We start from the raw sequence: 23,997 nt of genomic DNA, 5'->3' as shown, positions 1-23,997 counted from the left end.
TGTGGTTCGTGGCTGTTTCCGCACGGATCATTTGACCGGTCAGACCAACGTCACACGTGCAGTCTTCGGGTCTCTTAAAATTCTCACTTATTTTGACGATTCTGACTTAGGAAATAGGCTGTCAAAGTCATTAACTGGCGATTTATGGCCTCCCCCGCTAAACAAAATGACAGTGACGATGACGACGTTTTCGCAGAAGCCTTCAAGCGCCATAAATACAAAAATGCCTTCAATGAAGACAAATGGGAAGAGGTAAGAACATACGCCATCCTGTGTTTGTAAACATGACAGTCATTTTGTTGTGCAGATTTGTTTTCAAATGCTGTAGCGTAAAAACGTCTTTGTGTGAATGTAGACTTGAAACGAGCAACAATGCAGTTTGGGCCAAGGACACGTGACAGCGAAACATTAGCTCATGTTTGTAGATGTGTGACCCCGACATTGATAAGAATGTTGTATGCCATTCCATCACATTGAATTGTTGAGTGACATGCACATTGATTCCTCAAAATATATGAGCAACCAGCTGCACGTTGACATGCATTTGTAATTGAGGGATCTGTTTACATATTCAACCATCAAAATGGAATTCCGTGCTTCACAATGCTGTTGTCTTTATTTAGGAGTTTGATAAAATACCCATGTTCATTGCTTCCTAAAAATATATGAGCAACCAGCTGCACGTTGACATGCATTTGTAATTGAGGGATCTGTTTACATAATCAACCATCGAAATGGAATTCCGTGCTTCACAATGCTGTGGTCTTTATTTAGGAGTTTGATAAAATACCCATGTTCATGAAAACGGTACCCGATGAGATCGACCCCAAAGACTATCCCGAGCTCGCTCATCTCCAAGCGATCATCCACGATGAAGACCGGACCCCAGAGGGTAAGTGTACGTGCCACGTATGTTATCCTTTTGTTTATATCAACTGTAATATGGTCATGTCATATGTGTCCAACATGATTGTTTCATTCTCCAGAAAAAGCGCACAGTTTGAAGAATGAGGGCAATGAATTTTTCAAAGAAAAGAATTACCAAAAGGCCATAGTGGCATACACGGCAGCTTTGAAGAATAAATGCGGTGACCAAGATCTGGATACTGTTCTTCTCACCAACCGAGCCGCTGCACACTTTCATCTTGGTAGAATATTCTCCTTTCGACACCACAAAGAAATCAATTTCTGATTTTGAGTATCCTTTTGGATGTGATCTGTTGACATGTAGGGAACTTGCGATCTTCACTGAATGATGCTGCAGCTGCAAAGAAGATCAAACCGGACCATCTTAAAGCCTTGATTCGAGGTATGGAGCACACTAATGAGGTTGGTGATAGCCAACTTGCTTCGAATATCATGCCAACAATAACTTGCACATTTTAATATCGTAACATTGCAGCGATTGTTATACGGAGATGTCATTTTGCGCGTCCAGGTGCTCAGTGTTGCGTTGAGTTGCGGAAATTCTCGACAGCCGTTCAGTGGTGTGAAGAGGCTCTTAAAGCTCATCCTACAGATAAGAAGTTGCTGGAGCTGAGGACAACTGCAGACAAACACAAAGTAGCATCAGTCTTGAACTTACATTTGGGTAAATGTATGTCATTCCCTGTTTTTATTCTCGGTCTTCTTTCCCGCAGAGGTCAGCCGAAAGAGATGCGAGAAAGGCCAAGGTCAAAGAAAAGAAGTTGAATAATGAGAAAGAAGCTCTCATGGCTGCAATCAAGGTCATAAAAAGACATATTAAGCGACAAGAAATCTTCTGTCTTTGACTGAAGGAACCTTCAAACATATTCTTCAACCTGTGTGTCACATTGTGTTTTTGTTGCAGGAACGAGGCGTCAAGCTCCTCAAGCCCGCGAAGCCTCATCAGTCGGGTTCAGACAGCGACCATGACGACGGGGCCTCGACTGAAATAGCCGAGCTGAGCTCGGATGGTCTCAGCTCTCACAAGGCCACGGGAGCTCAGGTCTTCCTAGATGAGCAGCGTGTCCTGCATTGGCCTGTGATGTTCCTCTGTCCGGAACATCAGCAGAGTGACTTCATCTCTGCTTTCTGCGAGAACAGCAGGTAGACGCCATGTCGACAATAGTCTTTGTTGAGCAAAAAAACAACATTATTTATGTTTGTGGTTTTTTTGCACCAGCTTTTTCGATCACTTTGCTGTCATGTTTGGGGACGAACTCCCACCTTGGGATGTGGACAGAAAATATCACTTGCAAAATCTGCAGGTTTGTTCTCTAATTGTAAAAAAACAACAACAACTCATTATTATTGGTGTAACAAACACCATTTGCTTAACCACCTTTTCCTCCCTCTGTAGCTGTATTTTGAGGATGAGGAGAGGGAGACGCTCTACAAAGTTGACCCAGAAACGTCACTTTTAAAAGTATTGCAACACAAAAGGTAATTATGTCCAAACGCTTGAGAAATGCTTTTACGAGATAAGTCGGAAAGGTTCCAGGACTGAAATCCCAAATAAGGTGAGTCACACAATCAACCAGCACACAGACAAACAGATTCTATGGCGTTTGCTTGGGGTTTTATTCATTTCATTTTTTTTTGTCTGAGTTATGAGTGAATTTGTCCTTATAATAGGGCCTGAAACAGGTTGCTCTGACAATTTGAAAATGTGTCCAATTGATTATAGTCCATGTAGCACTCATTGTAGTCCTTGCATACTATTGACATTGGACATACTTTGCATCTGTTTTAAACAAAGTTTGTCATTTGGAAGGTGTAGCCATAATTCATTTCCAAACAAAACCTCATTTACACGTGTGCATGACTAAGAGCTGTAGCAGGAAATAAACCCATAATTCCCAAGCCGCAATTATCGAGGTGTCTTTCACGCATGTGTTATGAGGCAAGGTTGTTGCATGCCTTGATAATTAGCATGACGTATTTGTCAACCCCGCATGACTCAGCCACCAGAATACCGACACTTAACTACTGAAAACATTGTTTCACTTTTGCTCTCCTTTTCTTGAACCGGTGCAACTTGAGCTGTCAATTGCTTCCATGTCGACAATAGAGTCGTCATTTCAGAGTGACTGATGAATAAACGGAAGATAATTGAACAAAAATGAATGTCGTTGGCACCCATCAAGGGTTTTTCCCCCATCTGCACTGATACTCAAATGTGTTTGACATTGCGCCAAAGCATGGCTAGCCAAGGATGTGCCTGAACAGAGGCTGAGCTGCATTGTTTAGTGCATAGTTCCTTTCCCATCCGTAAAATATTTTGTCGAGGGAACTAGGTGTGGTAGAGGCGTGTCGATTATGAATATTGTAAAAATAACAGCGTCCCTTTTTTTTTTTTTTTTTTTTTTAAACTAGCAGTCCACAAACTACACACAGCACTTTAAAATAGCGGCCATACAGTAACCAATGTTCTGCCATCATTCTGAGCGCGTGTTTAGACCTTACTTCCTTAAAGCCCTTGACAATGCGCTCTCTGTTTTACAGGTTTTTTGTCAAGGTTGGCACGCCCAGCTTCATCATTTTAGTTAATGGCTCGACATTCCGGAAGCAATATTTAACCGGAAAGAAAATCTCGGCGTTGTGAAAATGCTGCCCTTCAATTTTTATCTGATGAAGAAAATTGACTGTTGTGCAAATGGGAGCAAAAAGGGCTCGCCAACCTTTTCGAAACTGACTGAGCACTACTTCATTGATAAGGATGTAAAGCTTTGCTCAAATGATCTTTTATATTCATATTGATCATGTTTATGAATACTGATCAGGGAATGTTGATCTATATTTGTCAAGCCCTTTGAGTCGTTTCTGTGATTAACGGCTAGAGAAATAAACAGGACTTTCTTTTAACCTGCTAAGAAACTGATAAATGTAAAGTTGATGAATGAAGTTTATGAAAAAAGTTCTTTCATAACACAGTTTGCCAGGTGCCCCTCATCAAAACATATTGAATAGCAAGATTTGAAAATCCCAGACCGTCCCCCCCCCAAAAAGTCAGTTGTTCATTCATGGTATTGTTTATAGTTATTGTTTAATAAAATCCCAAAACATATTCCAAGCCTTGTTTTAAGTATCATTTCTGAAAGCATCTTTAAATGGCTACGTCGACAACATCCCTCGGAAAATTAAACATGGAGTTGCGCAAGAAAGAATATGCCCTTCATGCCCGATTGGTCATTGTTACACAGTAACCATACTAAATAAATAAATAATGACAGACCTACCACTAAAGACAAATTACCAAGTGTACAATACAAATACGTCCTGTAAATAACAGAAAGGGATAAATAATACAATCATAGTTTGACTTTTAAACCAGTGCCCCTCCCATAGGTCAATTAAGAGGTGACCCGAGATGGTTATTCTTCAATAAGTGAGGAAGTAAACAAATAAATCAAATACCGGCTGACGGTAAAGGAAGGACAATCGGCCTCAGCTCTTCAGAAACTGCGAATGTGGGTGAGGAACGTAATAGGGAGGAGGCTCTTGCGTGGTCATCATCATAGGAGCAGGCTGAGAGACCACGGTTTGGTTAACCACGTTAATGATGGTTGGAGTTTCGCTTCGGTATTTGAGCTCACGGTGCATCTGACACCAGCTGCACCACATGCAGAAGCAGGAAGCAATGACGTCCTTACAAAGGGAGCCCTGGGACAAAAGTACACCATGCGTTCAAGTTGGGGAGGAATGGATGCAAATGGCGTCCGTCCGTCCATCCGTCTTCATCCACCTTACTTACCTTGATACCATACTTGCTTCGCATATTTGCTCTCAGAGACAAGACTGCGGGGGGCACAACCAGAGGGATCTCGCAAATGACACACAAGGCAGGGCTAAGGATGTCACACAAGGGCAGACATCGGTTCTCTCCGTATCGCCCTGCCACCGTGCAGGCCATGCAGGGGCAACACCAGAAACCGTAGCAGCCTGAGCAAAAACAAAAAACATCTTAAAAAAAAAATAAGAAGAAGAAGAATTGGCACTCTGGTGCTGTTTTGTGTTTGGATCTTACAAGTACTGGCACTTTCAAAGCAGTCCATGAGGTCAGTGTTCCACTCAGTGAGCGCTGGTCCCGATTCCATCTTCATTTACACGACTTGAGCGCAAGGAGGAGAAAGCAAATGACTACATATCGTCACTGTTATTGTTATTGATGCTTTTATTTATTTTTTTGTTTATCTATTTTTTTTATTTTTATATTAGTCGTAGTAATGGCAGGCTGCTTAATGAAAGCAAAGTGTGCCGTATAACCGTCAGGTTTCAAAGTAAAATGCACGTATTAGCCAGCATTCTTTTTGTCCGTTTCATTTTTACAAGCTCATCTTTATTTATAGTGTGTTTTAAAAATAACCACAGCTACCTGAACATAAAGTAAAAATTCAACAGTTCAAACAAGAAATATATAACATAAAAAGATTGGAAGCTCACGCTAAGACCAGAAAGAAAGGCCGAAGAATAGGAGGTGACAAGCTAGAGCTGTGAAAAATGTCAAAATATCTCATTTGACAATCTTACCTGATAAAGGTGAACGTGGCCTTGGTGAAGGTGCAGTGAATAAAGTCATGGAAGGAGTGTCACCTTGAGTATTATGGGTCAGCTAACCTGAGAAATGCTGCCAAACTTGAATACAAACAGGGAAACAAAATTCAAACTTGACAATTAACCGCATGAAAGGTTGTCAGAGCATTTGTGACGCAGGATCTACTTTTCGAGCAATCAACCAGTTATGTTTTTTCGTATTGCCTTCAGTAATTAATTGCACGACCTTTTTTTTTTTCTTGTCACATGGGGTCAGGGCGATTATTCATTCATTTAAAAAAAAAAAAAAAAAAAACGACCAAAAGTCAGGACCTTAAAACTAGCATCATACCCCTGCACCCATTCAGCCATGTGCAATGAACGCTGAAGTTCTGCTCAGCTATGTTTTTTCTTGGATTTGAATATTTCTAGGATCATCAATATCACGAAAAAAAAAACACAAAAACGAATTGCTAAAGAAATTTAAGATTGACCTTTTAACACCTCAGATGAACGAGCAGGAGAACAATTGGTGTTTATTCTTATTAATGGTGACAAATCACTTGTATACTTCTAACATCCTGTTAATTCTCATCAATGCTCGCTAATACATTTCTTGTCTGTTCCATCACAAATATGAAGCAAAAAATCTCTTAAAAAAATGATTTATTTCGTTCAGTCGAGTTCATGGTTCTCAAATATGTAAGCCAGGTTAAAATAATCAAAATGTCGGCCTGGGAACACGGCGTCTTATTTTTGAACGGCGTATTGATAAGCAGGAGGAGGAGGTGCTGCGTTTTGGATGGTCATCATCATAGGAGCAGGCTGAGTGACCACAGTTTGGTTGACCACGTTAATGATGGTTGGAACTTGGCTTCGGTGTTTGAGCTCACGGTGCATCTGACACCAGCTGCACCACACGCAGAAGCAGGAAGCAAGAATGTCCTTACAAATGGAGCCCTGAGACAAAAGTACACCATGCGCTCAAGTTGGGGAGGAACGGATACAAATGGCGTCCGTCCGTCCATCCGTATTGATCCACCTTACTTACCTTGATACCATACTTGCTTCGCATGCTTGCCCTCAGAGACAAGACTGCGGGAGGCGCAAACAGAGGGATCTCGAAAATGACACACAAGGCAGGAGCGCAGATGTCACACAAGGGCAGACATCGGTTCTCTCCGTATCGCCCTGCCACCGTGCAGGCCATGCAGGGGCAGCACCAGAAACCGTAGCAGCCTGAGCAAAAACAAAAGTGAAGAGAGCAGCGGTGGAAAATGGATGTGCGCTCTGACGCTACGAAACGGAGATCTTACAAGTGCTGGCATCTTCAAAGCAGTCCATGAGCTCACTGTTCCACTCTGTGAGAGCTGGTTGGGTTGCCATCTCTACATTTCGTGGGGAAGCGGACAGCAAATTCACAAGTGGGATTCAAAACACCAAAAAACAGGAGGAAAAAAAAAGAATCACAGGAATGAAATAAAATATAGAATCAAAGGAAAGGAAGGGGAAAAAAATACTCCATTTAAAATGAGTATAAAATGATACCAATTTTTTTTAGTCTGGTCTTTTTTTTTAATAGTTCCCCTTTTTTGAAGTGACAGGTCCCTTAAAAGTGACTTTTTGCATTAAATTGTCAACATTTGTGGAAAATGTCTTTTTTTTTTCTTTCATTAACCTGATGTGTAATGTACTTTATAGAGGGAAGGCTCCTGCAGAATGAAATCAATTTGAATTGCGTTACACTCCCAATTCCAAATACAATGCACTATAATTGGTCTATTAGTGCAGCGTCTCACCTTCATGTCATACAAGGCATAAAGTATTAATTGTTCAATCTTACCTGAAGAAGGTTGATGTGGTCTTGGTGCACTTACGGTGAAATGACGGCTCTTTCACTCTGAGTGATAGAAGACTAGGAAATAGAAAAATGCTGCCAAACTTGAATGCCTAGGGGAAAACAATAGGAAAACAACAGACGTATCAAACATTTACAAGTAAGAAAAAAAAAATCGGTTTCTCTTTCTGCCAACGTTGCCTCTGACAGCGAATGGTCTGTTAATAATGCAGAACAGCAGCGAACTCTTCGGCTGTAAAAATGTTGCTTTGACAAGCCTATTTTTAAGACGAGATTAAGAAATGCTTATTACTTTTCTCTTTGCAATATTTCGCCATTGCGCAATCCGCATTGATACCTAAATGTGACACTTTTTTTTTTAAATTATTATTATTAACAGCAAATCAAGCCCGCCATTATGCAGTTTCAAAATATTGCCGGTCGAAAACAATTTCGTTCAACAGTCTTGTGTATTTCCAAATACAATATGACCTTGCATTATCTGAATTCAAATGACTTCTAATCAGAAAGCAAACTATTTCTTACCTGCTTGATCTTGCGTCTTATCACAGGTGAAGAAAGCAAGAGAAGACTGACAGTGTGACAATCCTGTCCAATAAAACACAGAGCAATGCAGCAGAACCTGAATACATCCCAGCAATGTGCATTTCGTCAAGTGGCCATTGTTTCGTCACGCAGGTGTGTCTCAACTCTGTCCTAGTTGCTTTACAAGTTACAATTCATAATATTAATTGTGTTAACGACACGAAAAGATTGTACGAGTCTATTTATGTTTCTTATATTTTTAATGACTTGGGATGTGGTGAGTTCACAGTGTCAATAACTTCGTTTCAGTGCAGCCTTGCTCAATCTTCTCAAGTTGCTTTGCTCATTTCTGGGGGCTTCACGCAAAGGACAAAGATCTGCCAAGTGTTCTTTTCTTGTCCGTTTGTTTCGGCGCCACAGTCTGCAGTAGCCTTCTGACCAGCTGCATTCGTCCCGTCCTGATGAGGGCTCGAGACAGCTCGGTGACCTCCGGCGTGTTGCTCCGGTACAGGCACCTCAGCTCGGCCTTCACCACGTCCTCGGGGTACTTCTCCTCAGCCCTCTGCAAACACTGCTCCATCTGGGTGATAACGTGGTTGACCTCCGGCCCTCCCTGGATGAACACGGCCAGCAAGGCCTGGAGGAGGCAGCGCAGGGCCGCGGTGTCGCTACTTGATGCTCTTTCCAAGTCCAGAGCGCATTTGAAACAGTCTGCGGCGTTTTGTTCCTCGCCCTTCAGTAGGAGGCAGCGTCCTCTGAGCAAGTGCAGATCAGGCAAGCTGTCTCCCAATTGGTACAGTCGGGCCTGGGACAGACTCACCAAGGCGTTATTTATTGCCCCCTCGTCCACTAAGAGGCTCTCCTGCAGTGCATCTACACCCATGTAGTAATACACCTAATGGAGAAGAGATTGGAATAGTGAACAGCGAGGAGAATTGACATTCTCTTCAACTTATTTTATGAAGAGGCGGGCGGGGCCGCTTACCCGCGCCATCTCCAGGTGAGTCCTCAAGCAAGGACACACAGCCACGACTCTGTCCAGGTTTCTCTGGGCCTCGCTTAACATTTGTCTGTCTGGGACACCGCCTTCCCCGCTTTTGGCCTTTTCTAGGTCTCGGATGTAAAGCGTCGTGTTGATCTAAATCAATCACAATTGGTTGATATCAGCCAAGGACATCAGCAAGGAATTGTTCTTGTCTTGGCTAGAGAAGAGCACTGAATTGTTGTGATTGTGTAGCCCCAGTTTTTTTTTTGGAAAATGTTTGGGCCAGCGTGCTTGTCTGGTAGCTACCTTGGCAAGGGTGCAGTAGGCCTGCCAATTGAGCTCCGGGTCAGGCAGCACATTGAGAGCCATGTTGCAGATCCCTGTGGCCATCTCGTGCTTGCCCAGCAGAAAGAAGAGCTTGGCCAGGAGGTTGAGGATGAAGGCGTCATCATTGGCCAACTTGATAGCCTGCAAAAGCAATTATAGACATTTGAAATGTTTGGACTCTGTATTTTTCGGCCTTAGTGGAGCGGAACGTACATTTCCATAGCAGGACAAGGGATCGGTAGCTGAGTAGCCGCAATTGTGTATGGACATGGGCACTGTGGTGAACTCGTCCTGTCTCTCCAGCATGATGCCAACGTAACACCAGGAAAGAGCTAGAAAGGACAAACGGGGAGCCAATGTGATCCAATACGATGCCACGTGATACGATAACGCCTTTGTTTACCTTTTTGTTGTGTTCTCTCCGATTCAAGCGTTTCCGTGAGAAGCCTTAAGGCCTTATTATATTGAGAGAGTCTGGAATATTCAGCATCCCCTTTGGTTTTTACTATGTCATCTAGTCTGCAGGGAAGAGAGACATAGAAATGAGAAGGATGTCAGTACCTTTGTTAGTTATTTTCTTTTATACCTGATATAAATGGTCGCCATCTTGAAGTACCAGCTTCGTTTTTCTTCCACTGGTATCTGAAAAGCAGTGTTGGAAAAACGTTCCTCCATTAATTATTGATCAAGAGTGCAATGTATGACTCTTTCGGCCTGAATTCATTTGCAGCTCACCAGGTGCCCGCCGTAGTCCAGAGCTTTGTTAAAGAGCATCAGGGCTGCAGTCAGTTTGTCCCTCAAGTCCTCGTCTCTTTCCAGCTCCACATCATAGGGGTAAACGTAGGCCTGCTCTGCCAGGCAGCGGGCCGCCATTTGCCTGCTGCCGTCTTCCTTGGTGGGCTCCTCACCATCTAAGCCCATCAGTTGGGACACTTTCTCCACACATTCCCCGGAATCCAGCTCTCTTCCCAGCTTGTCGTACACGTAGCCAAGGTTGGCCCAAGCGTTGAGGTTCCCCGGATCTTCTTTGCAAATGCCTCTGGGAGATTTAGAGACAAATCCATTGTTGCATATGATGAGGCTTTTTTTTTTTTTTCTTTTACCCAACCTTTTGCCACTTGGCATCGTTGTCACGATATTTATAATAACTAGTTGAACTGCTCTACATGTCGACTACATGTAAACAGACTACACCCTAAACTACAATTTGTAAGTCTGGTCTCGGACTTGAACCGTATCTGGGAATTTGCATTCAGACCAGTAGAGACAAGTCGAGAGAGCTCTGTTGTTCTTGAACTTCACTCATTTGATAAGTAGGGGAAACAAACATGACTGCTGCCATTTAAGGAAGCACATTCTTCATTTGACAGACTTGCACCTTACGCCATGCATTCTCCAATAGATATCATATTCCAGATTTGGATTAGCAAGATCACATTGGTCTTGATATCCCAAAACGCATTCCAAATTTGTAATTGCAGTCAGAGTGATTTGTGCTCGTACAATATTGTTTGTGATCATCAAAAGGTCAAAAGAAAATGTCACTTGACTACTAAAACAAATTCACTTGAAGCGTCATGTTAGCGATGCAGCAATGGCTGCATTTGAAAGATGTGAGCAAATGAAACATTTGAGATTTTCCAAAAATGTGCACATGATCACCTGAATATTTCCTCTGCAGTTTGAAGGTGGTCCAGATGAAAAGCCAGTAGTCCAAGAAGATTGCGAACAGCATACTGTAAATATCCAGATTCAGCCTCCAGCTCCCCCTTGAGACTCTCCTGTTTCAGGTAAGTGTCTCTGTGTCTCAGTTTCAAAGGTCCGACGGGATCACAGTTGAGGTTTAGGTCCAAGTGGAAGTGACCAGGAATGTAATCCATGTCCTCCATCAAGGACTCAATGTCCTTTGTTTTGTCCGCTTCCATGAGCGCCCTCCTCCTCCTCCTCCTCCTCCTCCTTCTCCTACCAGCCTACATAAGCTTCATTACAACACATGAAAAGGTCCGGTTCGATTAAAATACTGCATGCGTTGCCACTGCTGAATAGTGCAAAGAAAATAGGCCCAGTCTGCTGCTCTGACATGACTCAATGGCAGCGCTCACCTGTTGCAGACAGGTCCAACCGGTTGGACTTGGGAGTGACCACGGAGCCCGGAAAGGAAAGTCGCATTGACCAAACACCCGCTTCCTTTTCACGACATACGCGTTTGCGACTGCTCCAATGAAAGTGACAATTGATTAGTCATGTCTCATTCAGTTGATTCGGATTATGTGACATTTTTATTTTTAGAACTTGGCTTGTGGTTTATTTGTTGCGCCAGTATTATCCTGACAGCACGCCGAGGTTGCATAATGTGTGTTTCTAAGCACAGGTATGTGTGGGCAGGACACTGGGGGGGTTAAAAATAAACTGGTTTCACTGTTCCCATAGTGGTCATCATGGTAACCAGAACAATTGCATGAAAAAGAAATATACAGGAGAACAAATTTTCAATGACCATCTTTGCCTTGAATAGTACGTAAATCAATATCTATTAAATAGTTTCATCCATCCTATCAAGCACATCTCAACAATGACATTAGTACAGTTTAACCTTGATTTATTAGGTTTATTCCCAATCTTAAAATGTTTTTCAGGGTTATCGAATCTGATTTTAATTAAATAACCACTTTACTTATACGGATATATAAAGTAAATGTAATCAAAGTTAGTATTATATTACTATTATAATTGAAAAAAATTGACAAAAACGAGGGCAGAACCTCATTGGAAAAATAATCCTTAAAAATGTTCTTGCCTCTCTTATTAAAAAAACAAATTAAAAATGTGCGCTTGCCTTTGTAACGCTTAGTTATTTTATTTCGGTAGTTTTACAACATGCTTCTTGGATTGTACAATTTTGAAAAGCCTTACCGGAAGTAAAGTGATGTCATTCCTGAGTGACTTTGACAGCCTGTGCTGTGCTGCAGAGCAGACGCGTTCTCAGCTTCTCTACGGTGCGGCCGGCCGGCCGCTGTCATCATGCAGGTGGAATGTGCGCACTTTAGCGGCTGCTAACGGGGCTGCCAGCCGGTTCGGGAGCCTGCCTGCCTGTATGCATGCTTGCATGCATGTGGCCGGCCACACGCATCCCGCCCGTCCTACGTGGCTCGTCGGTTTGGTGTTCGAGGTTGGCGCAGTCCACCTCAGCTGGACTCGCATGTGATGTACTGCGGAAAGTCGCTCTTCTAACAATTGCGGACTAAACAACAGGAGTCTCGCAATTCTTTTCAACCAGCGCTCCATGACCATGATGGATGACGGAACTTCTTGCGAGAACACTCCGGACCTAAGAGACATAGAGGCGAAGATCGGCCGCAAGACCCCCGAGGGCTTGCTCAGGTGGATGCGGGATGAGGCAGCCTCTCTCCGGGGAGAAGACAAACTGGCCCCCGCCGCGCAGGAAACCACCAAGGAGACTGGAAAGAAAAGCCTCGATGAAAAGATAACAATATTGAAGACCGAGATGGTGAGTGTACAGTTGCGCGTTCGGTGCGCGTGCGCGCGCGCGCGTTGCAGCATGGCTCATGCACAACATTCGATCCAACTTGCATCAAATGTGTTCATTTCATGTCATATGCAAATGCAACGAGCGCATGTGTAGTTCTGAACTGCATCCAAACTATTTAGTGAGTTTAGATTGGCAAAAGGACAAATGGCAAGAGTAAACAACTGGATGGATGGATGGAATCACATTTGTGGCGCATACTTGCACCTTCTTGGCTTTAAGTAAGTGCAGGAGTAGACTTGTGAACGTTGCACTTTATTAGCACCCTTCATAACACTGAGGTTCCGCTAAAAAGCTATATCAATGAATGAGTGAGTCTACCATCTGTCCCTATGTGGATATTGGCAAAGGGCTTCCTCAAAGGGAGCCAAAGCCATACAAGAGGTCCAATCTGTTATCTTAAATTCTCAATTTGTTGTATACAGTATTGATGTATTTGGATGATTCTCAAGATAGCAAAAAAAAAAAAAAAACTCTGCTTCACCAAACAATCACTGATTGCAAAAGCACCCTTTGTTTGTTACATCCAAATGTGCTGAGTTGTGCAGTATGTCAAAGAGGTTTTATGAGCTTGAAAATGGGTCTCATGGTGAATGCAAGGATGTCAAGAGTCTGCCTGGGTTGACTGGCAAGGTGAAACCACACCGGCGGGGGGGACATGCCAAAAGAGATGGGGGTGGGTGAGTGAGTGGCTGCTGTATTATTGAAAGCCCGGCCAGTCGGGCGGCCGGCCGGCGCTGTGTGTCTGCTTTTTCTACTCGCAGTGATTCAGCACTTCGAAGGTGACAGGCGGAAGCATTTGCGTCATTTATCAGATCAGGCCTTTGCATTTTGAAGGTGTCCGTTTAACAAGAGACACGCTGTACATTGATACACGGGTGTCAAACTCAAGGCCCGGGGGCCGGATCCGGTCCGCCACATCAACCCGCAAAGGCAACTCGTGTCAACTCAATGTTTCTTGTGAAAATACTAAAATTGCAAATTGGCATTTTATTTTGAAAGCCCACGTTGAAAGTAAATTAGAAAATTGTTACTTCTCTTAAATGCTGGATTCTGTTGTGTGTATGTGATGATATACGATGGTCACACGAGGGAAACCGTATTTACAATGTGGGCCGCAAGAAAAAAGGAGTTTGTCATTTGGTATATTATTCAAGGAAAGCTCTCGTCATAAACATGTTGCATGTAATTCCCTTGGTGTCAAAGTGTAGAAGCTCGGTTTGTCATTTATAATTCAAACATTAATGAGTAGCACATGCTGTCTCCAGTTTCCTTCCCTGGGCAAAACTTTATTGCATCGCTTCCAGGCTTGATTTTCCAGCCACAAGTTGACTGTTTGGGTTCACAGTATTCATTTTTTAAGATGGGGAATTATGAGTTAATAATGAGATATTGATAGATTTAAAAAAACCTTATTCCTCAGCAGTATTGCCTAATAAAATCAACCAAGCCTGTCCTTTCTCTGGAGATCTCCAAGGAGAGAAACCACCAACGTTCCAAACTCCATCTAAACCACAATTACTTTTGCCATGAGTTTAACTGAGAAAGAAAAAAAAAAAAAATCAGAACGTGTCCAAAGAAAACTGCACTCAAGCAGATGTCCAACAATATATCCATCAGTAAAAATGGCAACGCAAACCATCTTTGGAACATTTCTTCTCCAGAAGGTTTAGCCGCAAGCATTGACTACTATTTCTTGGCCCTTTTTTGCTGAGCAGGAAAACTGAAATGTTTTTGGCCCCAAAACAAGTCCATTCCACGTCTTGCAGCTATCGCTCTCATCAACCTTTGATGCGATTTGACTTTTTCCAAAGAGAAATCCTCTTCTATTTTATAACCAGGAAGCTTCACTCTATAATGAAGCACCAATCAATGTGCAAGATAATTCACTCTTTGCTTTGTTAGCGTTGTGCTAGCTCAGCGCTGACGAGGCCTGAAGAACCTTTACTGCCACTCTCATTAGCAACAACGTAGCAATGGAAGGTGCCAGATAAACATGATCTCAAAGTATTGTTAGACCTTATTGACTTGGTCTCACCCAATCTTGTGTTGTTGAACTTCAGAAAAGACAAAAGCTCTTTCCATTTGTTCCCTTTCCACAGGCACACTTGCGCTCGGCGGACATTAAGATCCTACAGCAGTTGCTGGCCGTCCACGAGGGCATCGAGGCAGTCAAATGGTTGCTGGAAGAGCGCAGCACGCTCACCAGCCGATGCAGCAGCCTGACCAGCAGCCAGTACAGTCTGGGCGAAGGCCCCGACACCTCCTGGAGAGGCTCCTGGAGCAGCCTTCACGACTCCAACGACAAGCTGGACAACATTTCCATCGGCAGTTACCTGGACACCCTGGCCGACGATATGGATGAATACTGTCCCTCCAGCTCAGAGTCGGTGGTCGTCTGCTCTTCCACGCCGCAGGTCTCCGAGGCTCCCGCGGGGGGCCGGACGGCGGAGGTCTCCTCGGCCAAGGTCTCTGCTACGGCGACTGGACAGAAGCCTACAGAGACTGGCCATGGAGCTCCAATTGACATTCACTCCCGATCAAACGAGAACCTTATCAGTGATGTCAATGGAAACGGGGTCGCTGGAGGTGAAAGGGGAAAGATATTCGTTCCCAACAACATTCCAGAAGCCAAGCCAGAGGCTTTAGTTTGCACCAAGTTGGCGGAGGCAGGCTCGGTTTCTTTGAACGCTACCTTGAGCCAGAGCACCAAGGCCAACGGGAAGGTGGAGAAGACGACGGCGACCGGCAGCCGCGCTCGCATGGCCCTCAAACAGAGCCCCAAATGTAAAGCTTACAAAAATGGGAAGGTTGACTTGGATACTTGCAAAGTTGGAAACGGCAGAATGCATCTGGAGTATGATGCTCACTGGCGCTGGGTGCAGTCACAAGAAGATGTGACCTTTTTGTGAAACTACTGAGCAGCCAATCATGTCTACAAATGGGCTGGAAAGAAAGCAACTTATAATAATGTGATTATTATATTATTTTCACTTTGAACTTACAATGGTACCAGTCCTGTGCAGGTGTGTTTTCTCAGGCTACCTTTTAGCTTCTACGTATTTCAACCCCAAGCACAGCGAAAGGATCTCCCTGAAACATTATTGTTGCCGTTCACCCCAAAACACTCCTTCTTAATACGACTTTGTATTTAACAGCTTAACAACCATTTTTCTCCTGGCTATAAATAATATATCTTGAGCTATTGTGAAGGTTGTCTCTATCAAGAATCTACACCGTGTCAGTGTCGTAGACCAAAGTCGACCCATTGGGCTCACCCAATTTTGCTACATGCTAATACAATGAATTAGTGTGTGATCTGTTAGCATGATTGTCTCAAACAAGTGGCGCTAGTTACTTGAGCTAAATGTCAAGGGTGTTCCCCTCATTCTCCATCCCCGTGATGCAAATAGTTGTCTTCTACTGAACCCTCAATGGTTAACCTACTACCATGGGTAGTACCGGCCATACGTTGATGTCAAAGTACTTTCCATGGCTAGTTGGAGGTCCATTTGGAATATGCCTTCTCTGTCACACCCAAAATGTTGACTTGTTTATTGCAAGCACATTTGTGCCTGATTGCTGGAAACCTTAAATATGATGTACATGCTTGTTCCTTCCTTCCTTCCTTCCTTCCTTCCTTCCTTCCTTCCTTCCTTCCTTCCTTCCTTCCTTCCTTCCTTCCTTCCTTCCTTCCTTCCTTTCTTTCTTTCTTTCTTTCTTTCTTTCTTTCTTTCTTTCTTTCTTTCTTTCTTCCTCCCTTCCTCCCTTCCTCCCTTCCTCCCTTCCTCCCTTCCTCCCTTCCTCCCTTTCTCCCTTTCTCCCTTTCTTCCTTTCTTCCTTTCTTCCTTTCTTCCTTTCTTCCTTCCTGCCTTTCTTCCTTCCTGCCTTTCTTCCTTTCTTCCTTTCTTCCTTCCTTTCTTCCTTCCTTTCTTCCTTCCTTCCTTCCTTCCTTCCTTCCTTCCTTCCTTCCTTCCTTCCTTCCTTCCTTCCCTATCTCCCTCCCTCCCTCCAAACGGATGCACTATTTCTGTGGTATCGGGTTATCAATGTATTTTGCCTGCTCCTGCCTTCTGCTTGTGTGTTTAAAGGGGCGAGACCGAGACCGAGACGAGCGTTTTGACCGGACAGGTGAACGCATGACTTTCGAAATAAAACTCCGTTAACATTCTGATCAATCAAACATTTTTTTTTGCCTTTTGTAAACACCAGGGAGAGATGAGTAGTCTTCCAGACAGTTGGTGCAACGCAGAAACCACGTTCCATTCACGCTGTGGGGGCGGAGTCGCTGGTTAGCCTCAAGATTGTAGACCGTAAATGTCATTGTCAAAATTGGCGCATTGTCACGATGGAATCTTGTACTGAGAACTGGCTCGTTCCATTTGGAGAGTCGACACGACGTCATCAAATCCCTCCTTCCTCTTTTAACATATGCGCTGGCTAGAAAGTAAGAGCGCATGCATGCCAAAGAAACTGTCTGCTCCACTAGTTTGTGGTTTTGGTTCCAAATGAACTCGACCATATGTCAACGCAGAGAGCAAAGCTGTAAAAGCCATTATATGGATGTCCACGATTCGATTGTATGGAAACGAACATTGTTTCACGACCAAATCCCAGCGGGCTGCTGAAATGGATTGTTTCCAAGTCAAGTGAATTTCTCTTAATCATCTGGAGCCGACCACAGACAAGTCGGATGAGATGTCATTTATTCGGGGCTCTTGACTTGAAGGGGTTGATTCACAATCGTTTTTCCTCCTCGTGCTCATCATTCTTTTGAGTAGCAGCCATTAGCTACCTTGTATGCACTCCAAATGCTTTTACTTTGTCCATTTGTGAGGAGGTCAAAGGCAGACAGACAGACAGACAGACCGCTTCTTGTCTTTTCCCAGGAGGCTGAAAAGAGAGCTGAAGAGTTAGCAGCTGAGAGGAAGGAAGCAACCTGCTGCTTTCTTCTCAAAAAGCTATGAAAGAAACGTTTCAGACAGCCAGTCCGAATCATGTGGAAGAGCCAGAACCTCTTTGTGAGAGCGAATAGATCACATGAATGGCGTTCACTTTGTTTGAAGCCTTCCTGGAGTATTGATCTGCTTGACCATAGCCAGGCTCTTATGTCCGTTCTTCACTTCAAGGTCTCTGGCGGTCGATATGACTTTGAACATCTGATGGAAGACGCCTGCAGACGTTTACCGTCATCTCGGTTTTACTCGCTATAGATTAGGCCAATATGAGAACGTGTAATTCCATTTTCATTGACAGACCTGGAGATGGTGCCTTCCAGTAATGTTCTCCATTAGTATCCATTCGCTACATTGCTGATGCAGCTCATGGAAACGTCAAGCGCATTTGGACGCATGACGACACACATGCACGTATTTCAAAGTCAAGTGGCGACGCACTTGACTTGACTTTGGTGATCCGACTAGGTCAAGTTAGCATCAAATGAAGCGGAAGAAGCTTTGCCCCGCCCGATTCATGAGGCCTGCTGATGCCAAAGACCTTGCTTGTTCCTACATCAAAGGCATATTTGAAAGAAGCGTCGCCACGTAGCCAACCAATTAGCCTTTAATTGAGCGTCCGTCCATCCGTCCGAGTGAAAGGGGGCCTTTCACTTGCCCCCCTTTCACCCCGTTAGCCAGAGACAAACACGCTTTGTGACACACTGAAGGCATTCCTCTGGCCCAACCCGACCCGACCCACTTATGTCCCTGATTGCTGTTAAAAACAGCTCCTGATCTAAGGCTTGGAATCTCAGCTGTGTTCTGTTTTCTTCTTATTCTGTGCGAGGGCAGGGATGCTTCTGTCTGCCTGTCTGCCTGCCTGCCTGCCTGCCTGCCTGCGTGGCTGCCTGGCTGCCTGCGTGGCTGCCTGCGTGGCTGCCTGCCTGCCTGCCTGCGTGGCTGCCTGCCTGCCTGCCTGCCTGCCTGCCTGCCTGCCTGCCTGCCTGCCTGCCTGCCTGCGTGGCTGCCTGCGTGGCTGCCTGCGTGGCTGCCTGCGTGGCTGCCTGCGTGGCTGCCTGCCTGCCTGCGTGGCTGCCTGCCTGCCTGCCTGCCTGCCTGCGTGGCTGCCTGCGTGGCTGCCTGCGTGGCTGCCTGCCTGCCTGCGTGGATGCCTGCCTGCCTGCCTGCCTGTTTGCCTGGCTGCGTGTTGTTTGTTTTCCACCAAATCTTCCCATGATGTTTGTTTGACTCTGACACACTTGCTGCTCCAAACCGCATTCCAACAATGTTTTTGTTTTTTCAGTCCATGTTGTCCATAGTGACATCTTTCATCTCCATGTTTTCTTTTTGTGCACCCTTGTGAATGTAATGATGTATTTGCACACAATTGAGCTAAGATTACAGATTACAGGGCGAGAGAGAATTGACATTCCCTGGGAGCCAAAGTGTGTCCGGCATGAAGTAGTGCGGTGCCAGGCAACCAAAGCCTTCTGTTTACTGAAAGGAAAAAAAAAAGGAGCGACGTGAGCTTGCAGCACGAAACGCCGAAGGAGAATTCGCCCTCATTTCCTTTGTGGTTGTGGTGTTTTATCGTGAACTTGCCACCGTCTGACCTTTGGTCCAAATGTTAAGACCTTCAAAGCTGCCGTGGAAAAGCATTGGTAGCGAAAGCCCGTCATTACTGCTCCATCAATTGACATCGGGCGATCAATGAAGGATTTACAATGTCAAGCTGCTGAAACCTTCCCATTAGCAACGAACACCAAAGCCACAACACCCAACGTTGAGTTGATCTCCTGAAGCACATCTGCTGTTTGTTGGTATTTTTAGCTGTGTGTGTGTGTGTGGTTCCATCGATGTAGGCTCCAGTCCAAGCTGTGACTTCTCACTGACCCCCCCTTCAAAATTGCAGGTAAGCGGGTCCGTCTAGCCAATTGGCATATTTTTTATTCCCAGCTCGTTGAAATGGATTCATTTTCTCCTTGATCGGAAGGAAACATTTGTGTCTCTCACATTTGGACTCGTTGACATTCTTTCCAAGGCAAATGAGGAAAGTATCCGAGGTCCATGGCTGGCTGTGTAATGACAACAAAGCCGACGTCTCTGTGAGCCTGCCTTTCTTTCCATAACCAGAGCTGAACAGAGCATGGCATCATTTGCACTTTCATGTCCATTTATGGAGATCCAACACCAGTACGTCAAATCTGTGAGCTAGTGTTGATGATTCGTTCAAAAGAACAAATCTTTTCAGTAAACGAGAGTCAAGTTCTTTTTTCAGTTCAACCAGTAGGTGTCGGTAATGCCCATTGAAGCTGGTGCCACCTCACCGTAAAACAAAACGAAGAAGAAAATGACGTCACTTCCCGTTCACCAACGAACGAATCTGTGAGTGAACGAACGAATGAGTGATTCGCATTTCCAGTTCATCGCGAGAACGGATCAGTGAGAGAACGAATCGTGACTTTCCCGTTCGCGAACGAGCCAATGGGTCAAGGCGTCAACTGTGGATGGCAGAATGTCGATTTGCCATGGAAAGAAAGAAGCATTCACTTCTTTTATGGACGACGTTTTATGCTAACTTGATTGCATGAACGGATGCGCCGTTATGCAACAACGGGGAGGAGCTTCTCTTTGGGTCATCTTGATTTTATAACACTTAACATAACGTACTATATGCATATATACGCCTAAATATTGTTATCCAATCCATCTACTGCAATTTCATATTGTATTGCTGGTTTTAAATTTATTTTTAATATATATATTTTTTTTAATAAACATTTATGTTGAAACTTGTCTGGTGTTTTATTCCTTGTTTTTATATTCGCCAATTAAAACATAAGAATCAGACATTTGGTTAATTCAGTGCTTCTCAAATAGTGGGGCGCGCCCCCCTTGGGGGGCGCGGTGCTATTCCTGGGGGGGCGCGTGTGACCCTGGGGAACAGGCTTTTTTTTTGGCAGTACTAGAATAAAGTGTAATTGCGCGTTTACTACAGCAGGGGGCAGTGGCGCTCTCGTTGTTACGTCTGTCACGTTTGCGACAGTGCAACATTTTACGACTTACAAGACAAGTTAGGATAGTCACGGTGGGGAGGGGGGGGCGCGAATAGTTTTCTTCTTGCTAGGGGGGGGGCGTAACAGAAAATAATTGAGAAGCACTGGGTTAAATAAAGGTTAACCTTAAAAAAAAAGAAAAAAAAAAAAGTGAACCCTGAACTTTGAACCCGCGGTGACCCCGCGGTGACCCCGTGGTGACGCGGTGACCCCGTGGTGACCCCGCGGTGACCCCGTGGTGACCCCTGGGTGACCTTTGAACCCTGAACTTTCAACTCTAGTTAAAAATCGAAAATGTGCACATGACCCCGTGAACTTTGAACCGACCTTTGACCCCTGGGTGAACTTTGAACCGACCTTTGACCCCTGGGTGAACTTTGAACCGTAAACTTTGACCTTTGACCCCTAGCTAATTACGTTTTTTTTTTTTTTTTTTAAACCGGCATAGCAGAACGATCCATGGTCTTCAGATGCCGCGCTGTCGCCATCTCCTGGTCAGTTAGTGAAATGCTTTTGCTGATGTTTTTTTTTCTCTCAATTAAAACAAATCAATTAGCCAGTTGGTTTTCTTTATTTAATATCTGATATCAGACAAAACCAAATTGTGAATCAGTCACCTAAGCTATAGCAGAACAAACAATCCATGGTCTTCAGATGCCAAGCTGTCGCCATCTCCTGGTCAGCTAGTGAAATGCTTTTGCTGTTTTTTTTCCCTCTCAATTAAAACAAATCAATCAGCCAGTTGGCTTTCTTTATTTAATATCTGATATCAGACAAAACCAAATTGTGAATCAGTCACCTAGGCTATAGCAGAACAAACAATCCATGGTCTTCAGATGCCACGCTGTCGCCACCTCCTGGTCAGCTAGTGAAATGCTTTTGCTGTTTTTTTTCCCTCTCAATTAAAACAAATCAATCAGCCAGTTGGCTTTCTTTATTTAATATCTGATATCAGACAAAACCAAATTGTGAATCAGTCACCTAGGCTATAGCAGAACAAACAATCCATGGTCTTCAGATGCCACGCTGTCGCCATCTCCTGGTCAGCTAGTGAAATGCTTTTGCTGTTTTTATTCCCTCTCAATTAAAACAAATCAATCAGCCAGTTGGTTTTCTATATTTAATATCTGATATCAGACAAAACCAAATTGTGAATCAGTCACCTAGGCTATAGCAGAACAAACAATCCATGGTCTTCAGATGCCACGCTGTCGCCATCTCCTGGTCAGCTAGTGAAATGCTTTTGCTGTTTTTATTCCCTCTCAATTAAAACAAATCAATCAGCCAGTTGGTTTTCTATATTTAATATCTGATATCAGACAAAACCAAATTGTGAATCAGTCACCTAGAGAGTCAGAGAGTCAGAGTCAGCTTTATTGTCAATTCCTTCATGCCAAGACACACAAAGAAATCGAAATTACGTTTCCTCCATCCCACGGTGACGAGACACAGTACACGAGTAACATACAAGTAAACAACGGGGGAGAGAGTTCAGGACGCCAAAAGCCTGAAGATCACAAACTTCGCCAGAGGCGAGCAGTGCTTGCATCCCACCACAGAGTCCCGGCACCATTCGTCACGGATGTAGACACGCATTCCACCTCCTCGCGATGTTCCCCCTCGTACAATGGCCCGGTCCGCCCGATAGCACGCTAGCCGCTCCAGATGCACAGCAGTTACGCACTGTCCGTTTCATAGATCTCAGCAGGCATGTTGATGCTCAGCGATCGAACGTTCGCCCGAAGAAAGGAAGGCACGGCCGGTCGAGCTGGGTTGGCCGCCAGCCTGGCCCGGACGCCCCCGCTCTCGCTTCAGGACGGAGCAGACCGAGCGCCTTTAATGTCCCTGCTTCAAAGTCCAGATCGCCACAAAACTCGCCGATGTCGAGCTGAACCAGCCCGCTGTACTTGTAGCACAACCCGGTGCGACGAGACGAACACACAAAACTGTCGGACAAACCCACATTAAACGACAAAACAAAACACCGTTCGGGACAGAGAGAGGCCGCTGCGTGTGCACGCGCCGCCATCTTACTTCCATCCTAGGCTATAGCAGAACAAACAATCCATGGTCTTCAGATGCCACGCTGTCGCCATCTCCTGGTCAGCTAGTGAAATGCTTTTGCTGTTTTTTTTCCCCTCTCAATTAAAACAAATCAATCAGCCAGTTGGCTTTCTTTATTTAATATGTGATATCAGACAAAACCAAATTGTGAATCAGTCACCTAGGCCAGTGCTTCTCAAATAGTGGGGCGCGCCCCCCTTTTACGACTTACAAGACAAGTTAGGATAGTCACGGTGGGGAGGGGGGGCGCGAATAGTTTTCTTCTTGCTAGGGGGGGGCGTAACAGAAAATAATTGAGAAGCACTGACGTACTGTAATCATTAGCGTACATCATTAGTACCTAATGAAGTGTCCGTGTGACGTCACGGATCAACCAGCCAATCAGGAGGTGGGGGTGAGGGCGGGTGGGGCACTTTTCACTTAAACCAGGGGTGTCGCCCTCCAGTCCTCGAGGGGCCGCGTTCCAATATGTTTTCCAAGTGACCCTCGTTAAGCGCACCTGCGTGAAAACTTTTAGCCACTTTCACGTTCTGCAGGAGCTAAAACTTTTCACGCAGGTGCGCTTAACGAGGAAATGACACGGACACTCCATTAGGTACAGCGCCATTTTCAAGTGTACCTAATAGCAGGCCACTTTATTAGGGAAATATCATGGTCAAAGGTCACAGGTAGCAAGCTCTAGTCCTCAGGGCCGCGTTCCAACATGTTTTCCAAGATAATAAAGTGGCCTGTTATTAGGTACACTTGCAAATGGCGGTGTACCTAATGGAGTGTCCATGTGATTCCCTCGTTAAGCCAGTGCTTCTCAATTATTTTCTGTTACGCCCCCCCCTAGCAAGAAGAAAACTATTCGCGCCCCCCCTCCCCACCGTGACTATCCTAACTTGTCTTGTAAGTCGTAAAAGGGGGGCGCGCCCCACTATTTGAGAAGCACTGGCCTAGGTGACTGATTCACAATTTGGTTTTGTCTGATATCAGAGATTAAATAAAGAAAACCAACTGGCTGATTGATTTGTTTTAATTGAGAGGGGAAAAAACAGCAAAAGCATTTCACTAGCTGACCAGGAGATGGCGACAGCGTGGCATCTGAAGACCATGGATTGTTTGTTCTGCTATAGCCTAGGATGGAAGTAAGATGGCGGCGCGTGCACACGCAGCGGCCTCTCTCTGTCCCGAACGGTGTTTTGTTTTGTCGTTTAATG

At 44.7% G+C, this 23,997-nt stretch overlaps 5 protein-coding genes across 5 annotated transcripts; 2 read left to right on the top strand and 3 right to left on the bottom strand.

Annotated features, from left to right (window-relative positions):
• The first annotated feature begins 16 nt into the window (after positions 1-16).
• Positions 17-4,036, top strand: ttc4 (tetratricopeptide repeat domain 4). The gene is made up of 10 exons (XM_061296696.1): positions 17-252; positions 775-892; positions 987-1,148; positions 1,232-1,309; positions 1,439-1,563; positions 1,641-1,727; positions 1,832-2,070; positions 2,147-2,231; positions 2,324-2,406; positions 3,469-4,036. The coding sequence occupies exons 1-10, from the start codon at positions 145-147 to the stop codon at positions 3,566-3,568; spliced, it is 1,185 nt and encodes a 394-aa protein (XP_061152680.1). The 5' UTR covers positions 17-144; the 3' UTR covers positions 3,569-4,036.
• Positions 3,991-5,641, bottom strand: LOC133166633 (cornifelin homolog B-like). Its single transcript, XM_061296698.1, has 4 exons — positions 5,494-5,641; positions 4,991-5,074; positions 4,718-4,905; positions 3,991-4,626 (listed from the first exon to the last, which is right to left on the bottom strand). The coding sequence occupies exons 2-4, from the start codon at positions 5,064-5,066 to the stop codon at positions 4,411-4,413; spliced, it is 480 nt and encodes a 159-aa protein (XP_061152682.1). The 5' UTR covers positions 5,067-5,074; positions 5,494-5,641; the 3' UTR covers positions 3,991-4,410.
• A 504-nt stretch (positions 5,642-6,145) lies between these two features.
• Positions 6,146-8,019, bottom strand: LOC133166634 (cornifelin homolog B-like). Its single transcript, XM_061296699.1, has 5 exons — positions 7,880-8,019; positions 7,340-7,446; positions 6,813-6,884; positions 6,548-6,735; positions 6,146-6,456 (listed from the first exon to the last, which is right to left on the bottom strand). Exons 3-5 carry the CDS (start codon positions 6,880-6,882, stop codon positions 6,247-6,249), a joined length of 468 nt encoding a protein of 155 aa, XP_061152683.1. The 5' UTR covers positions 6,883-6,884; positions 7,340-7,446; positions 7,880-8,019; the 3' UTR covers positions 6,146-6,246.
• A 101-nt stretch (positions 8,020-8,120) lies between these two features.
• On the bottom strand, positions 8,121-11,116 carry ttc22 (tetratricopeptide repeat domain 22). Its single transcript, XM_061296694.1, has 8 exons — positions 10,854-11,116; positions 9,927-10,230; positions 9,778-9,833; positions 9,595-9,710; positions 9,405-9,523; positions 9,171-9,332; positions 8,865-9,017; positions 8,121-8,774 (listed from the first exon to the last, which is right to left on the bottom strand). The coding sequence occupies exons 1-8, from the start codon at positions 11,114-11,116 to the stop codon at positions 8,238-8,240; spliced, it is 1,710 nt and encodes a 569-aa protein (XP_061152678.1). The 3' UTR covers positions 8,121-8,237.
• Positions 11,117-11,395: 279 nt separating this feature from the next.
• lurap1 (leucine rich adaptor protein 1) lies at positions 11,396-16,921 on the top strand. Its single transcript, XM_061296697.1, has 3 exons — positions 11,396-11,562; positions 12,469-12,699; positions 14,841-16,921. Exons 2-3 carry the CDS (start codon positions 12,475-12,477, stop codon positions 15,648-15,650), a joined length of 1,035 nt encoding a protein of 344 aa, XP_061152681.1. The 5' UTR covers positions 11,396-11,562; positions 12,469-12,474; the 3' UTR covers positions 15,651-16,921.
• The last annotated feature ends 7,076 nt before the right edge of the window (positions 16,922-23,997 follow it).

The sequence above is a fragment of the Syngnathus typhle genome, linkage group LG14 (assembly GCF_033458585.1).
Source record: "Syngnathus typhle isolate RoL2023-S1 ecotype Sweden linkage group LG14, RoL_Styp_1.0, whole genome shotgun sequence".
NCBI classification, from domain to species: Eukaryota; Metazoa; Chordata; class Actinopteri; order Syngnathiformes; family Syngnathidae; genus Syngnathus; species Syngnathus typhle.
Note: the sequence above shows the minus strand (reverse complement) of the source record. Positions and strands in the feature narration are given on the sequence as shown.